Source organism: Pseudopodoces humilis, chromosome 28 (assembly GCF_049639895.1).
Source record: "Pseudopodoces humilis isolate 2021_Gansu_Grassland_sample_001 chromosome 28, ASM4963989v1, whole genome shotgun sequence".
Classification (NCBI taxonomy): domain Eukaryota; kingdom Metazoa; phylum Chordata; class Aves; order Passeriformes; family Paridae; genus Pseudopodoces; species Pseudopodoces humilis.
Genome location: NC_142227.1, coordinates 3648023 through 3665338, shown reverse-complemented (window position 1 = coordinate 3665338; position 17316 = coordinate 3648023). Strand labels below are relative to the sequence as shown.

The 17316-nt window shown below is 53.9% G+C and overlaps 1 protein-coding gene across 3 annotated transcripts; it reads left to right on the top strand.

The window, feature by feature from the left end:
* Positions 1-5154: 5154 nt before the first annotated feature.
* On the top strand, positions 5155-17316 carry ACER1 (alkaline ceramidase 1). Of its 3 annotated transcripts, none has more exons than XM_088067726.1 (7): positions 5155-5417; positions 7219-7321; positions 13529-13643; positions 13982-14120; positions 15107-15244; positions 15906-16043; positions 16701-17316. In XM_088067726.1, exons 2-7 carry the CDS (start codon positions 7229-7231, stop codon positions 16867-16869), a joined length of 792 nt encoding a protein of 263 aa, XP_087923852.1. In that variant the 5' UTR covers positions 5155-5417; positions 7219-7228; the 3' UTR covers positions 16870-17316. The 3 variants fall into 3 exon arrangements, with proteins under 3 accessions (XP_087923852.1, XP_087923853.1, XP_005531305.1); XM_088067727.1 differs by lacking the exon at positions 5155-5417 and adding an exon at positions 6624-6836; XM_005531248.3 differs by lacking the exon at positions 5155-5417 and adding an exon at positions 6881-7109.

Genomic DNA, 17316 nt, shown 5'->3' with positions numbered 1-17316 from the left:
CACCAGAGGGGGCTGGAGGCTGGGAACAGGGAACAGCTTCTTGGAATTTCCCATTCCAGAAGGGAAGAGCTCCAGTGCAGGCAGCACACAGGCAAGGGGGCACTGGTTTTACACTGCCAGAGGGCAAGGCTGGATGGGATATTGGGGAATAATCCTTCCCTGGGAGGGTGGGCAGGCCCTGGCACAGGGTGCCCAGAGCAGCTGTGGCTGCCCCTGGATCCCTGGAAGTGCCCAAGGCCAGATTGGACGGGGCTTGGAGCAGCCTGGGATGGTGGGAGGTGTCCCTGCACATGGCAGGGGTTGGATCTGGATGCTTTTTAGGGTCCTTTCCAACCCAACCCATTCTGGGATTCTAAGAGGAGGAGCTTTTCCAGCCAGCACCTAATTAAAAATAATCTTGTTGCTGTAGAATTTGACCACAAAAATAATTTTTAAAAGGCTCAGATAAACATGGGCAAGACTGGCCTGTCCTAAGTGGTTAAATATGATGGCCCAGGACCTCCAGCTAAGTATTAAATCACTGACCACCAGAAGATGGGGCAGGAGGCAAACCTGTGTCTGCCTTCTTCCTAAGGCTCTAATTCCCCTCCCCAAAGCAGAGGCAGCAGCTCCTGTTCTCTGCCCAGCAGTGAGCACAGAGGGGTCTCCCTGAGAGCTCAGAGACAGCTCTGCATGAAGAATTCTCTGGTTCCCAGGGCTGGTTGCAGACTCTGCTATCAAATCTCTCCCAGGACTTGCACAAACCACCGGGGTCTCCTGCCAAAACTTTGCGCCACAGCGGGCAGGATTGGAGTGTGGGGTAACACAGCTCCCTGCTCTGAGCTGCTGCCAAGGCCCTGCCAGCTGGGATGGGGAGCTGCAGGCTCAACCCGAGCAAAAAGGAACTTTCTCTGCGTCCCCTTCCATTTTCACATCTCTTCAGTGATAACTTTCCAGCAAATGTCCCGTCCTGGAAGGGTTCAAGGCCAGGAACAACCTGGGCTAGTGGAATGAGATGGGCTTTAAGGTCCCTCCAACTCAAACTCTTCCAGGATTTTATGAAACAGGGGTGACAGGCTGCTGGCTGCAGGGGTTTGGTTTGGTGAGAGGAGGCTCTTCCTGCTCTGGGGCTGCTAAATCCGAGACCTTCCAGCACTGCAGGCAGCCCTGTGGCTGAGAAAGCCCTGGCTGTGCAATGTACAAGAATAAGGTGATTCTTCTCCCTCCTGATTTAGATGTTTTCATCTACAAGAAGGGGAGAGTGGGGCAGGTCCCTGCTCAGCCCTCAGCAGCTCCCGGTGAGTTACACAAGCCAAAGCCTCTGCTCACACCTCGCAGTGCTGGAGGCACATGTGACAGATGACAGCGCTGGGAGAATGTCCTTTAATTACTCCTGTTCTCGCTGTCACCATCAGCAATTATGGCATTTGCTCTAAACCTGTCAGGATTTCAAAACAAGCCCGGGGTGGTCAGATTGACAAAGCCTCCTGGGCTGCCTGGTATGGCATCCTGCCTGGAGCAGGGATCATGGGCTGCCTGGGAGATTGCTCAGTACTGAGGGATTGCTGGGGAATCTCTCCTGGACCCCGAGACCAACCCTGTGGGGCCTGACAAGGCTTGTGCCTGCCCCTGTGGGGGCTGACTTGCACAAGGTGTTGCACAGAGCAGGTGTTTCAGGCACTGGAGGCTCCAAAGCCACGCCTCGCGTGGGGTGCTCCTGCCTTTGCTGCTGCTCCTTCTGCTGCTGATGGTGGTTTTTGGTTGCCTGGAGCCCCTGCCCTGCCTGATGAGGAAACACAGAGATATTTCCAGCTCTTCAGAAGGGAAAGGAGTGGGGACATTGATTCTGAAGGGCTCTGAGGCAGCAGTGGAGGCAAATGCTCCCATTTGGCTGAACAAGGCACATCCAGCATTAGCACATCTCCCGCTGCTCTTGTTATTTCTTCCTGACCACAATTTGTTAAACAGCTTCCCAGACAGGCAGAGCACAGATTCCTGCCCTGTGGAGCCAGGAAGCAGAGGGATTATCTGACTGTTCAGCATTAACAAGGCTCCCAGGTCACCTGCCTGTGTTTTTATACCTGGAAGCAGGAAATTGCAGCCCTGAAGTTCCAAATGCTAAGAATGGCAGTGGGATGGAGCCTGTCCAGGCACCTCCAGGACCTTCCTGGGCATGGACAGAGTGCTGCAGCAGGACAATAATGAGCCAAAATTCCTGGTTTCCCTTCCTGACTCGCCCTCTGCCTCACTGTGAGCATGGAGCAGTCATTTGTCTCCATCCACCCCAGGGCTCTGACTCACTCGTGCTGAGCCAACAGCAGTGGGAATGTGGGATGCCAGCACTCCCACCTCATCCTCCCTGCCCTGCTGTTGCTGCCCCTCTGCCCACAGCAGCCAAAGCAATAAATAAACACACGTGGCCCTGAACCACAGTGGCTGCAATTGGTATCTCTTAAAAAAAATCCCTCATCAGCAGCAGTTCGGGTGGAAATCTGCATCCAAGGTGCCACACAGCAAAGCAGGCAGGACCAGCCTCGAGTTAAGCAACAGACTCACCTGCCAGAGCCCCCTCTTCCCAGCTTTTGGTGGCAGCAGCAGCAGAACTGCCTGCCCAGCATGGCTTTTGGGCACACAGCTGTAAAACCTGGGCAGCCTGGCCCTGGTTCAGCCCCTGTTCCACCCCTCAACTTGGACCAGGCTTGGGACACCCTGGGATGGTGGAAGGTGTCCCTGCCTGTGGCAGGGGGTGGCACTGGATGGGCTTTAAGGTCCTCCCCAACCAAAACCATCTGGAATTCTGTGGTTCCCCTGCCTGCTCTCAGCTGTCCCAGTGAGAACCTCGGTCCCCAGGGATGACAGAGAGACAAAGGAGCTGGGATGAGGCTGTCCAGGTGAAACCCAGTCCTGTGTCACAAAGCCTGGGACATTGCCTGGGATGTGGGGCCTTGCAAGAGGGCATCAGTGCCAGGGAGCAGGAAGGGATGAGCTGAGGGGACAGGACAGCCCCTGAACAATGCCACATGTCACTGACCTTCACAGAGCTGAGCAGAGGTGTCTCATGTGAGGAACAAGGTGGGGAGGAGGCAGCAGGGCTCAGCAAAGAGGTGAGGACTCCAGGGAAGCTTTGAGAGAAAGAAGTTTCAGACACAGGGAGGATCAGAATCACAGAGTCCTTAAGGCTGGAAAAACCTTTAAGATGATCAAGTCCAACCATCAGCCCAGCACTGCCACTGAGCTCACCACTGACCCATGTCCCCAAGTGCCACATCCACACTGCTTTTGAGCACCACCAGGGATGGTGACTCCACCACTGCCCTGGGCACCCCATTCCAATGCTTTTCAATCTTTCTGTGAAAAAAAAAGCCTCTAATTTCCAATCTAAACCTCCCCTGGAGCAACTTGAGGCTGTTTCATCTTGTCCTGTTGATTGGGAGCAGAGCCCGACCCCCCCGGCTGTCCCCTCCTGGCAGGAAGCTGTGCAGAGCCAGAAGGGCCCCCTGAGCCTCCTTTTCTCCAGGCTGAGCCCCTTTCCCAGCTCCCTCAGCCCCTCCTGGGGCTCCAGACCCTTCTCCAGCTCCATTCCCTGCTCTGGACACGCTCCAGCCCCTCAAGGTCCTTCTTGTCATGAGGAGCCCAAATCTGCCCCCAGGATTTAAGGTGGGGCCTCAGCAGTGCCAGCACTGGGGGGTCTCTGTGTTCCTCTCACAAAGCCCAAAAGTTTCACCCTGGGCTCCCTCCTGTCCCCAGCCCAGCCCCATGTCAGCATCCCCAGCATCCCAGGCCCTGCTGACCACAGGCAGGAGGATGTAAACATTAGCAGGAGTTTGGAGTGAGGACTCAGCAGGAAACCAAGCTCTCTTTATGACCTAGTTATTGATGAATCAGGGGAGATGCAGACCCGTGACACCCTCCCCAGTTATTTACCCACTGCGTGGCACAGGATGTATCAGGGATGCTTGGACACTTCACTCACCCCCAGGATGCTGGAGGTTTTGGGGTGGGAAAACTCATTCTTTTCAAAGATGTTCACACAGACTAGGCATCACCTGTGTGGGTTCTTCTTCTCAAAGCCATCTCTGCCACCTTCCCTGCCTCTCTTCCCAGTGGGATGGGCAAGTCACCACTTGTTTCTCACTGTGGAACTGGGGAGCTCCTTCCAGTCTGGGAGCTCCTGCTTGCAGAGTCCACTGAGAGCTCCAAGTGAATAAAAACCAAATCCATCCCACACTCCCTCAGCATCCAGGGCTGGGAGTAGCTCTCTGGGATCCCCTCAGATCTTCTGCTCCAAGTCTGTCCTAGAAGGACACTGAGCCTGGGGTAACGGAGGCTCCACCGTGGTGCAACATCAGCCGCCGCTGCTGTGGTTAATTACCCTCATCTCCAAATCCAGGCGGATTTGTGAGGCTTTCGTAAGCCCTGGCACAGCCCAGCTCTCACAGAGATGCTCCTTTTCATAGGAGCAGCAAAATAAATGGCTGAGCTTCCCAAAGAGCTTCTCCCCACAGCAAAGGCTTGATCCCTACTCTTCAGGAAGGACAGGGACAGGGACAGGGACAGGGACAGGGACACAAAGACCTTAGAGCTTGGTCTCACCCTGCCTGTGGTGTCTCCACCAGGAAGCAGTGGCCAAATAATAAGTTTCATGTTTAAGAAAACAACATATTTCTCTCAACTCTACATGGAGGGAAAAAAAATGTTGTTTTGGGGGGAAAAGTTTAATTGCTGCCAAATTTCTTGAACGCCTGAATGAGGTCCAGGAGGAAAATATTTGCAAAGCAGTCAACCAAAGGTGTCCTGTTCAGATAGTTCTTTAACTAAATAACAAAATAAACCAGGTAGGAGAAGTGAGATTTGATAAGATTCTTTTTGATAATAAAACAGCATTTGGGAAAAAAGTTGAGAAGTGGCTTGAATTTAAATCCTGAAAGAGGCAGCATCACCTTGCTCCAGACTTTCTGGTAAAAATTCTTGTATTGGGTTTTCTCCATGTGCAGGGGAGTTTGTGTGGATGTTCCCTCCCCTGGGAGAAGCAGGGCCAGGACCAGGTGCCTGCGCCTGCGCAGGGAACCTGCCCGGGGGCACACAGATGATTTCAGGCTGCACTTCCAGCCCTCTCTTCCAACCCTTCCAGCTCACGCTTCCCTGCCCTGCCTCCTTGCCCCTGCCCATCCGGGGGCACGGATATAAACCCCTTCAGCCAATATGTTTCCTGTGGGGGCCCGGCTTTGCCTGGAGGGTGCACATGGTTCCTGTCCCATCCCAACTCTTTCCCTAGGGACGGAGCGAGGGGATTTTCTGGCGGCTGCTGGCGGTGAGCTCACACCGTGGGCACTCCTTCGGAGCTAGAGCGGCAGGGCAGGTTGCTGCTCCGGCTTTGCTGGAAACCTTGGAGCTCCCAGAGCGTGTGGAAGCAGTGCTGGTCCATCCAGCCATCACAGGTAAGCCAGGCTGGGAGGAGACACCAGCAGCCAGTGCTGGGCACTCCATCACTGCTTCCATTTTCCTGCTCCTTCTTCTTCTTCTTCTTCTGTCTCGCCATCTCTTCATCATCTCTCAACTGACATCTCTTGAGCCATGAGGTGGGATTTGCCATCCTGGGTCCGACTGTTTATTCACCTTGCAAGTGATGAGGGATGAGAGAAGAGTCTCTGTGGTGTGAAGGAGCACATGGAAACCCAGGAGCGTGAAGAGTCAGCCCTCAAACCCTTCTGCCTGCCACCTATTTGCTGTGCTCCCCGCTGCTCTGGGAAGCAGCCAGCCTGGATTAAGGAGAGGCCATTGTTAACAGCGGAGGTTCACCCTTGAGTCAGTCTGTCTGGTCGGAGCAGGAGCTGCAGAAGAGCTCGTTTGTGTTGTGTTACACTCCTGTGTTTTCTCTCTTTGAACTGCTTGGGAAGGGTGGCAGAGGAAGCTGTGGGAGCCCCACCCTGCTGCACACTCAGGGGACTGCTGGACACGGTGGTGGCTCAGCTCATCCCACTGCAAACAGGGAAATTCTCCTCAAGAACTTCATCAACTGATGAGTGCGTTCAAGACAAACTTCCCTTCCCTGTATTGGATCTGAAAAGATTTTCAAAGAGAAGCAAAGAAAGCTGTTTGTCATCAGTGCCTCGGGAGCTCAGAGATGCCACTGAGGCAGTGTCACCTCGGTACCTGCCTGGTGTCACCCCAAACCTGCTCACTCTGCAGGGCTGGAGCAGCATGAGTGTCTGGGTTAGTCCCACACCTCATCCAGGGACTGAACTGCTCAGCTCCAGGGAATTTCTGCCTCTGTTTTGTACCAAAAATCCAGCTACCGTGGGTTTGGTGGTGCTTCCAGATGCCTCTAAGGTTGGCACCTGTCTTCAAAAGCAGCTCCAAAGTCTCAAGGATCTGAAAAAAATATGGCAAATAGGAAACTTCTGATCAAAATAAGATACGAACTGCTTCTTCAAATTAATATAAAAGAATGCTGAGAAACAATGAGGACAGGAAAGTTTTTAACATGGGGAAAAAAAGTAGGCAGAAGATTAGACTTTCTTTTTGTTTGGAGTCCCATTTGTAGCTGCACTGGTACCAGAGGTTGGGTCTGGCAGTGGAGAACCTGCAGGAGGTGTCGAACTCCGATCCCTTTCACTGGCAAACCAGGGTGGAGATTGCCTGGGAGTGCGCTCCAAGTGAAATCCAGCTCAGAGGGAAGAGACACCTCCCAGTGCTCCCAGTGCCCCAGGACTCTGGGAATGCCCAGGGTCTGTGCTGGTGCTCCAGGACTGAGCTCCCAGGAGCCGAGTTCCAGCCCTCAGGAAGATGCTGAGGAACGACGGTGGAGAACAGAACCAATGAGCACCAGCCTCTGTAGGGTTGTCCACTCCCCAGAGGTAACTCACAGAGCACAGGGAAGTCCTCCTGGCAGGAAGGTCTGAGTCATAAAGAAAGTGAGAAGGGAGAAGACGAGGTGACAAGGACTGGGCTGAAATGGGGAATCTTGGTGTGGCACCTGATGAGAGACGTTAATGCCATGGATTGGTGCCCATCCATCTTGAGTCCAAGAGCATTTTCTGGGGTGATTTGCAAGTCCTGCATGGAAGGGAGAGAGGAACTGTTGTGCAGTAGGATGTGTGTTGGGAAGAGGATGAGTCCTTGGTAGCCGGGTAAGGCGCTGTGCTGGGTGCCCAGGTGTGAGGAGCAGGGTCTCCTATGGGTGTGCAGCCCTCTCCTCCTCTGTGCCCACCACTAACCTGCTCCTCTCCTTTTCCCAAGGTGCCTGACGATGCCGAGCATATTTTCCTACCAGAGTGCCGAGGTGGATTGGTGTGAGAGCAACTTCGAGCGCTCGGCGGTGATTGCTGAGTACTACAACACCGTGAGTGGCTGAGGGAGGCTGGGGCCGGCTCCAGGCACCCAGGAGCTGCTTTTGGGATCCAGACAGGACGGGACACCCCTGTTTTCTTTCCTTCTCCTCCTTTGAACTTCCTGGTGCTGGAGGGTGCTGGTATGGGGAGCCTTTTCTGAGCTTCAGGTAAATCACGGGACTTTGGTTGCTTGCGACGGTCGCACCCCAAAACATGCTGGGGTCAGGGGTGCTTCTGGTGTGTGTGTGGGGTTGATTCCCAGTGAGAAAACTCTGGCAGAGCTCCTTCACAGCCCAGATCTGTGAGATCCTGTTATACCAGTCCTGCAGCTCTGCTGCCAACCGGGGTAGGTCCTACACAGGGCTCATATATTCCAGCTAAATGTACAGGAGTGGCAAAACGAGAGGCAGCACTTCCATGAACCGTGTCAGGCATGTTGGGAATACGGAACTCAGAGCAGAGGGAAGCTGCTGCAGGAGTTTCACCTCCTGTGATCCTTTATCTCCCATCCCGTGCCAGTGCCTTGGCTGCAGCATGGCTGGAGCATCCATATCTGCCTGCAGAGGGCTGGGAGATAAGCGGCCTCTCCGAGCATGTCCTGCTCCCTCAGAGCAATTAAAGGCTCCCAGGGGTGTGAGGCATGTGGATTTACAACCTTCCACAGGCCTTGTTTACAACTTTTGGCAATTACTGTCTAACACTAGAAGATCTTGTTCTCATGGAAATGGCTCTTCCTCTTTTTTTAAAGCATTTCCTGTTTTTAATAAATTACCTGTAATAATGATAATTCCCCAGCTCCTGCAGGCTCTAATTGCCCAGCCAGGGTCTCAGAGGAGGGGGCTGTGTGTAGTCACTGCTCTTTGAGGCACTCAACAAAGAAAACTCTTCCAGTCCAGACCAAATCCTGCTTCCCTGTGGCACCCAGCTGGGTGTTTTGTGCTGTTTGCTGTTTACTGCTGCTGCTGCATGGGCTCAGAGGTGCAGAGCAGGGCATAACGAGCAAGGAGATACAGAAATCACTCAATACTCACATGAGCGTCTCGGATCTCAGAGCAAGAGCAACCTGCTTGAGTGGAACACATGGCAAGGGATGGAAGGAGATGATCTTTAAGGTCCCTTACAACCCAAACCATTCTAAATGCAGCTGGAAGTGCCCAAAGCCTCTGTGTTTTGGAGAGTCACTGCTAACACTGGAGAGGGGCTGATTTCCACCCAGAGCACAAAGCCTGAAAGGTTTGGTTTTGGTCTGGATTCCTTTCAGGAGATGAATTTGCCTCATGTCCTGGTTTGATACATAAGGCAGCATGTTTTAAACACGTCTTTGGAGCTGAGGTTCCGTTTACAGCCAGACTGACAAAGTGGCTCAGAATCCTTATCACATCAACAACTATCTCAGGAGCTCTTCAAAAGCACTTCAGAGTCTGACTCCTCTGCTGGACACCAGCTGGTATGGCCAGATGCATGACTAATTCTTGTAGGCCCTCTAATTCCCATAAAACATTAACTCTCAGCTGCCTGGGTTGTTTTGTGGCACAGGTTTCTAAACTATGAGGCTACTCCTGAAAATCTCACCCAGGGCCTCCTGGAGTGAGGTCCCTGCTAGTCACAGGCATCTCCCAGGTTTCCATACCACACCACAATTCAAATGGGATGAATTGTCATTGTGTGGGACTCAGGCACAGTGAGGAAAACTTCTCCAATGCATGTTTCAGTGCAGATAAAAACGAGTGTGATACTGAGGGACAGAGGGATATGGACAAGCAAACCCTGCAGGATTTTTTCCCCAGCAGTTGGACTTGCCCTTGTTCTCCTCTGTGTGACACTGGGCACCTCTTCCTCAGCAGAGAAAGAGCTTTTTATGGTTCCTTTATTGATGTTCTTTTTGCTAGGCTCAGGAGATCAGCAGAGTGCCTGTGCAGAAAGGGAGGGAAACAATTCTGTCTTAGGATGTGATTCCTGAGCAGCAGGAATCTAACCCTGCCTTGTCAGCTGCCTGCCTTAGGCTGGCTGGTGACCTCCTGTCCAGACAAGGGGTGGCCTAAAATCTGCCATTATCTGAGCATCTGACAACAGCCCCAAGGCTGTGTCATGCTCAGGGCCAGACCTTGTCAGCAAAAGTGGGCAGGAACATCACTGACATGGGCATCACCCCTTCCTCAGCAGCACAGCCTGGGTCCCTCCTTCAACCAGCACAGCCTGGCTGGCACTGCCTGGCTCTCACCTCCTGCAGCAGCACAGGGACCCCGCTTCCTGCTCTGGGATCTCCCCCAGGATCAGGCTCCCTGTGATGTTTCCTAAAGGGAGGATTGTAGAAACCTGACCAGGCTGAAATCTGCAGCTATCCCTGCTGGCTGCATCCCACAGATCCAGCTGGGGCTCAGGGCACTGTCCCAGGTGTGATCCTCACAGCCTGCATCTTCTCTTCCTCTCCCCGTTCATTTGTTCCCTATATTCAGATTGCCTCCTCTCTGCAGCAAGCATTACTGCCCTGAATTAATTATACCAATATTTACCTCAGTGTCAATTTTCCGGAGTTTTAGGCTAGCTGGGAACCCAGCCAGCTCCTACCCAAGCCTCCTGGATCCCTAAATCAGCAGGGTTTCCTCACAGAGCATCTTCTGCAGTGCCTTCCTCCCAGCCCTGCCCGGGGCTGGAGCGGAGCCGTTCTGTGCCAGCAGCAGCAAATGTGCTGCTGGGGATTGCTCTGTGCCAGCTACACTCTCTCAGGCCTGCTTGCCTTGGTTGCTTTTTATTAGAAATAAGCACCAGGGGTATGAGAAAAGAATGTAAACAGTACCTTTAAGTACCTAATAATACATGGTGGCTCATGGCTGGATGCAGTTCAGCAACAAAGCTCTATTTATAGTGACTCAGTGACCCAGAAATTTATTGTCTTCTGGCTGCTTGGGGGAGAGCAGAATTGTGCTCCAGGAGGGTCATCAGTCAGGGACTTGTCTTTCTACCCTCGTTTCTTTGCTGAAATGACTGATCCAGGATGCTGGTAATGAAACCCACGTCCTCAGCAGTGTCTCTGTGCAGCAGCTCTGATGCTGCTCACACCCAGAGCTCCTGGATGCTCCATGGAGTGGTGAAATAAAGGGTGCAGCTCTAGCAGAGAAGGGCTCAGTGGCAGTGGCAAGGCTGTGTGGGGTGTCCTGGCCCCCACATTCTCACTAACCCCATGGCTCTCTTGCCTGCCCAGAAAGCTGTGCTCAGGAGCATGGCCCAGGATGCTGCAGACACTCCCCAAACTGCTGCTTCCCTCCCCAAAGCACCAGCATTGTGATGTCAGCACCTGCAGCCTCGTCCCCTGCAACACAAGCCTGGCTTTAGGAACTTGCTGCACAGGTCTGGAGAGCCTCAGAGGAGTTCACCCCTGTCTCTGGCCCTGTGGGCTCCTCTGTCAGCTAAAACTGATTCACTATGAGTGAGAATGAACTCCCTGCCACGAGCCCTGCAGGAATCTCCTTCCACTGCAGAAAGTGCCTGGCTGGAGTGAGGAGCAGCCTCTGCTGCCACTGCACTGCTGCTGTGCTTAAACCAGCACCTCCTGCCTCAATCCATATCAGAGGCTGATCTCACCTGTCACAGGTGAAGGTTCTGTCCCTCTGTCTCAGGCTGGAGTTGCAGAAGTTGGGGGTCTTCCCAATGATCCTATTAATGCACCAGGATTAGAGCCTTGCTGCTGATCCCAGCCTCACTTCTCTCCTAGGAAAAGAAGCAAATAGTTTGTCTCAGCTGAGGCACCTGGAGCAATAACTCACACTTCCTGGGGAGTGGGACGGGCTGGGAGCTCAGGCAGGGGCACTCTCACATGTCCTGTCACACCTTGGCTCCATCACCACTCCCTTATCTCCCCAGCAGGGCAGAGGGAGCTGGTGCCTCCTGGCCTGTGTGACCAGAGAGGCTGAAATAGAAGCTGTGCAAGGGGGTCCCAGCCTGAGCAGAAACTCCAGAAAAAATTCTAATGGTTGTCCTGGGAGCAAAACCCTCCTAACCACATCTGAGACGGAGCTTGCCACATCCTAGAGGGAAGACAGAAAGTCAGCATTTACAAATCAGGGCTTGAAGCCGACAAGGGATGAAAAGTCCGTGTCCCCCACGGGGGTGGGAGCTGTCCCCTAAACTTGGCTGTTCTGCAAGGAATCCCGTTTATCTTCCTGACCCTATTGGCACGGTTCCCCTGGTTATCCCTCCCCTCTGTTATCTGATGTTGCACATCTCGTCCCGAATTAATGAAGTGATAACACAGCTATCATGTAATTAATGGCACTGTTGCAATGCGCGGTGCTCATGGATCCAGAGCTCTTCTCTGCCGCATTTCCTCACTGACGTGCGTGCTGGCACTTGCACTCTCCTGCCTTTTCCCCAAGCATTTTCCCTCTCCTTGCTATCCCTGCTTGCCTTCCAAAGGCCTCCTTAACCATTCAGGGGAAAAGAAATGTCTGAAGCATGGTTGTTGCCTGAACACATGGTTTGATTTCTCGGTCGTTTCTGAACAATTTGACCTCCAGGGTGCAAGTGGGAGCAGCACTTCTCTTTTCATGGGAAAAATGGGAATTGGCCTGGATTTGGTTCTAATCACCTATGGAAAACTGATACATTCGGCCTGAGAACTGCTGCTAATGGAAGCATCAACTTGTCTCATGGAAGCCTTAGTGAAAAAATCAAGATGAATCTCCGGTGTTTAAGGGAATAGAGAAATCACATTAGGTGTGAATTATGTTTCCCTCTGGAATAGAAGAGGGTGTGTTCCAGAGAGATGACAACATCCCAGTGATTTGTAGCCCTGTTACCATAAACTGGGATCCCAGGGGACACCACAAGCCTAGCACCGATTTTGCAGTTTACCTGATGCTGCTGGGGTGGGGGAAACTCCAGCTGTGGAGGCCAAATTCCAGGCGTGGGGTCTGGGCCAGCATGGAGCTGGAAGATGAAAGGAGAAGGATTGTCAGGCTGAGATAAAAGTCACCCTGGTGCTTTGCCAAATGGCACTTCAGCAGATGGCTCCAGAGCCCCAAAGAGCTGTCTGGCAGGTAAATGCAGCACCACAATCCCAGCCTTTCATGAGCAAGAACCATTTTCCCTGGGGAGGCCGTGCTGCCCAGTGACATCCCTTCCCTGAGCCTGCAAAGTCAGGTGAAAAAGGCAGGGTAGGAACCCAGAGAGGGTAATTAAATTAGTTCAGATTTCCCTCCCCTGTGCTGCAGGGTGGAGCAGGCCTGGCCCAGCGGACAGGGCCAGGCTTTGAGCACTTGCTGCTCCTCCCCAGCTCCCACATTTTGCCCATCAGCATCTCCTCTCTCCAAAGCACTGGCACCTTCAGCCAGTCCAGCAAGAGGCTGAGCCCCAGCTCCATCCCCTCCTCCCCAGCTCCATCCCCTGCTCCCCAGCTCCATCCCCTCCTCCCCAGCTCCATCCCCTGCTCCCCAGCTCCATCCCCTGCTCCCCAGCTCCATCCCCTGCTCCCCAGAACCATCCCCTGCTCCCCAGACTAACCAAAGTCTATCAAAGGAATTTTGCAGAGCTGGAAACCAGAGCAGAATCATTCCTCTGTGTTCATTTGCCAGATGTGTTTAGAGGAGGTTTATGACCTCATGTAATTACCAGTGTCCAGAACACCTCCTCTCCCCAGGCCAGGTGGCTTCACACCTGACACCACAGGATGTCACCTCAGTCCTGCCTGTTCCCACCTACCAATGTCCTGCTCATCCTGCTGCTCCCCACCACACCCATTCCCAGCTCAGACGTTTTGCTGACCGTGGCTTGCTGTGCTGGCCCAACTCCTCACACCCTTCCAACCCCTCACAGGGGAACCACTGCTGGCTGGAAGGGTCAGGAGCAATCCAGGCAGCTCCTGGAGGGTCTGGCTTGACATGAGAGGGAGATGGCTGCAAACAGGAGTTGCTTGGAGACACCAGGCAGCTGAAGACAAACCAGCATCACCCAAAAGGGACACAGCAGCTCACCCTGGGCTTGCTGGCCCCAGAGGGAGGGCAGAGGTGTCTGCAGCCACTGCTGCCACAGCAAGAGCTGCCCTTCCAGTTCCAGCCTGGCTTCTGGAGAAACACCTCTGCCCTCTCCCTGTGCCAAGAGCAACCCCTGCTTCTGCAAGAGGCTCTCTGCTGGATGTCAGGATCCTCCTCACACACAGAGATACTGAGGCACGTGGTGGGATGGGGCTTGCCCAGGAGCTGAGTGTGCCTCTTGTTTTTCAGATCAGCAATGTCAGCTTCTTCATGCTGTCTCCTGCACTGCTGTACCTGAACCGGCAGTACTGCCAGAAGAAGGCTGTGCCCCTCTACTTTATCTCAGGGCTGCTCATCCTCGTAGGTGGGTGCCAGGGTTGTGGGAAGATCAGACAGGTTGCCAGACTGCCCAACATGAGATTTTGGAGAGTCTCAGTAGCCAAAAAACTCGGCTGTGTAACCAAGCAGCCAGGTGTGTTTGAAGCCTGCAGCCCATGGTTCCTGCCAGCTGTGGATATGCAGCTTCCAGCCCTGTAGTTCCCCTTGGTGTGACTAGATTGACTCAGTCCAGCCCCCTTGAACACCAAAATCCACGCCCCGCTCTTCAGGAATGGTGTATCTTCAGGAACGGCCCCCAAGAACCTCCCAGGGCTTGTGGGAGGGTGGAGCTTTGTCATCTCAAGATGCCCTTGCTCCTTGCAGGTGTCTTCTCCATGTACTTCCACATGACCCTGAGCTACGTGGGACAGCTCTTGGATGAGCTCTCCATCCTCTGGACGCTGGCTGTGGCTTACTCCTTCTGGTACCCACAGGCTTACTTCCCCAAGTGCATCAAGACCAGGTATGACCCAGAGGGACACGGGGCAGGCTCTGAGGGGAGGGATGGGACACTGACACTCAGGTGTAGCGACCCATAGATCCCCCAGTTCCCCTGCAAGGGGTCAGCTCTGAGGTCACTGAAGGGCTTTAGGACCAGGCCCTCCATCTTCTGGCACTGACAGAGGAAAAGTCAAAACCCTCCTCTCAGCTGGAGCTGTTTGTGTTTGTGTCACTGCAGAGGAAATTTTGCATGGAGAATTTCAAAATTAGTTAGGAAATGAAACGTTCCTGAACATTAACATTCAATTACTCACACTGTCAATCTATTCCAGCATCCTCTGTCATCCACAGAGAGCTTTCCCTCAAGGCTGAGGGGGTTTCCCATAGGACAAGATGGTAACAGCCCTCATTTTGAGGAGGGCTGGCTGGGCTGGAGGAGCCCAGCAGAAAGGATGAGGCCACTGGGAGGGCATGAACCAGCAGAAATGGGAACCCAGCAGGGTTTTACTCAGAGGATGTCTCCTCCTGGCTGAGCCCTCTGAGCCAGCCCAGTTCCTTGCAAAGAACTGCTCCAAGTCTGCTCTTCCCATGCCGAACAGGAGGTCACCAGGAGTTCACCGTGGAGACGCGGCTGGGGGTGAGGGAAGGGACTTGGGAAGGGATTTGCATGTGAAAGACCCCCCCTCTGAGCCCTATTGTTGCTCAGGGAGCCCAAATGGGTGTTTGCACAGCCCTGCCTGGCAGCCATTCTCTGTGCAGAGCTCCCTGCCTTTGCCTCATCCCTGCAGCACCATGGAAGTGCAGGAGTTGCCTCCTGGGCTGTCCCAGACCCACCGAGGGCTGCTCCCTCAGCTTTCCTGCCAAGGCCCCACAGCCACTGAGGTCAGCCACGGACGGACAGACAGGAGGTGCTGGAGAAGCGTTTCCCCTCTCAGGACAGGAACAGGACCTTTCCCATCCTTACTCTCCTGTGAGCCCTGGGGCACTGACACTCCCAATTCCCTTCAGGAGGCATTTCTTCTGGCTGACTGGTATCACCACCGTGATCAGCACCTTCATGTCCTTCATCAAGCCGACCCTCAATGCCTACGCGCTCAACTGCATCGCCTTCCACCTGCTGTACCTCACCTGGCGGGAGCTCAAGAAGTAAGGAGGGGGCTCAGGGGTTCCCTGCAGCTCCAACGGCGCTCCTGCTGGGCAGGGACTGTGTCCTCAGCAGTGAACTGAGCCCAAGTCTTCTCCAGGTGTACTGGGGAGGGAGCAGGCAGAGGCCCAGGCAGGACTGCGGGCAGTGGGACACAAGAAGAGCACCTGGCCCAGAATGGGGACAACACATGGGACAGTGGTGGAGTCATCATTCCTGGAAATTTTCAAAAACCCTGTGGATGTGGCATTTGAGACAGGGTTTTGTGCTGACATGGTTGGTGGTGCTGTGTTAATGGTTGGACATGATGAACTTTTCCAACCTTTACAGTTCTATGAGCCCGTGATTCTCCCCCTCGCCTGCCATCTCTGCAGCTCATTCCCTTTTGTGGGGCATTTGGGAGCTAGCGTGGGGCTGGGTGTCTGGAGAGAAAGACAGGAGTGCTTTGGCATCTCCCAGCATCATCCTCACACCCAGAAAGTCAGAAATCCTCTCCCCAGAGCCACACTTCTCCAGTTCCTGTGGAATTCTGAGGAACACTCTCCAGAAGGAGCTTGCTGGGGTTTGCACTGCTGCCAGTGCAGGCAGGAGCCAGCCCTCTTTAAAACTCCCTTTCCTTCCAACACGATTACTCTGCTCCCTGTCCCTCGCTGTGTCTTCCAGGTGCAATGACAAACGGGTTCACCGGATGGCCGCGGTCATGGTCATGTGGTGGGCACTGGCCATCACCAGCTGGATCAGTGACCGGTGGCTCTGCTGGCTCTGGCAGGCCATCAACTTCCCCTACTTCCACAGCTTCTGGTAAGGCTCCAGGAACCCTGGCCCAAACGTTTCCTGGGCTTAAAGGTCCACAGCAGAGAAACAGCAGCCAAGGTGAAACAGCTGCATTATTTCCCCACCCTCTCCCCCTTCCTGTCACTTGTCTCCTCACTCAGCCCCTGCATTCAGCCCTAACCACTGTTTAATGTCCCTCTCCTCCACACCAGCCAAGCACTGTTTTGCAAGTAAAATAGTTCCAGAAGCCCTTCCAGGTGGGCAGCTGGCTCTCAAAGGGCTCTGGCTGCTCCTGTGGTGCCATGTGAAGAGCAACATCCCTGTTGTTATTTTAGCAGCCAATCTGAAAGGCAGGGCTTTGTTTGGAGCTGACACTTCAGTGCCTGCCCAGGTAGGGCTGCAAGTGCTGCACACTCAGATCTATCCAGCCAGGGACAGACAGTGCAGCCAGGAAATGGGGAATAGTTGGAATGAGTCCCCTATGTCACCCCAGCCCCTCTACACCAGGAATTGTCCCTGGCCCAGCTCACAGAGCTCTGCCAGGATTTCCCTGTAGGCACAAACCGTGCAGGACCCACACTCCCTGCAGCTCTCCTGGGACCTTTGGGGTCTGCAGCCTCGGGGTGACCATGCCAGCAGGCAAAGATCCCTCTGTCCAACACACAATTTTGGTTTCTTTGGCAGGCACGTGCTGATAGCCCTGTCCCTGCTGTACTGCTGCCCACTGGTCATCTACTTCGACGTCAGCTACGAGATGCCCTCGTTCAAGCCAAAGCTGGAATACTGGCCCAGCGACTCATGGCCTGTTGTGGTGCCCTACGTCACCCTGGAGGAACCCCACAAGCAGTGCTAGAGCTGGGTGCCCTCAGGCCTCCCTGGGGCATGGGGCTTGTGATGCTCACATGGGGAACATCTCAGTTGTGTTCCTCCTGTTCCTCAGGAAGGGACAGAGTGGTAGCAGAGGGGGCAGGGAGCAGCTGAGGCCTCATGATGCTGGGCATGAAGCAAGGTGGAAGCCCACAGGTGCCTCGGAAGGCTCTGTCCAGACTGGTGTTCAGGGAGCTGGAGATTTCCTCCCGCAGATCCCCACAAAGAGGGGAGGGACACGGTGCTGCTTCTGTGTCCTCTGTGTTAGTCAAGCACCAGCACCCCTTGCTGACAAGGGGACTGCAGAGAACACTGAAGCCAAACTGGTGACAGCTGGGTTTGTTGGGGCTGCTCTAATGATTATTATTAACTCTATTTATTGATTTATGTGGTCTTACTCAGGAGAGCTGTGCATTAAAGCTGTGGACACTGA

Coding starts and splice junctions, on each gene's coding strand:
- ACER1 (XM_088067726.1), top strand. CDS start 7,229: ATGCCGAGCATATTTTCCTACCAGAGTGCCGAGGTGGATTGGTGTGAG. Junction 13,644..13,981: donor AGGGCTGCTCATCCTCGTAG/GTGGGTGCCAGG, acceptor TGCTCCTTGCAG/GTGTCTTCTCCATGTACTTC. Junction 14,121..15,106: donor CCCAAGTGCATCAAGACCAG/GTATGACCCAGA, acceptor AATTCCCTTCAG/GAGGCATTTCTTCTGGCTGA.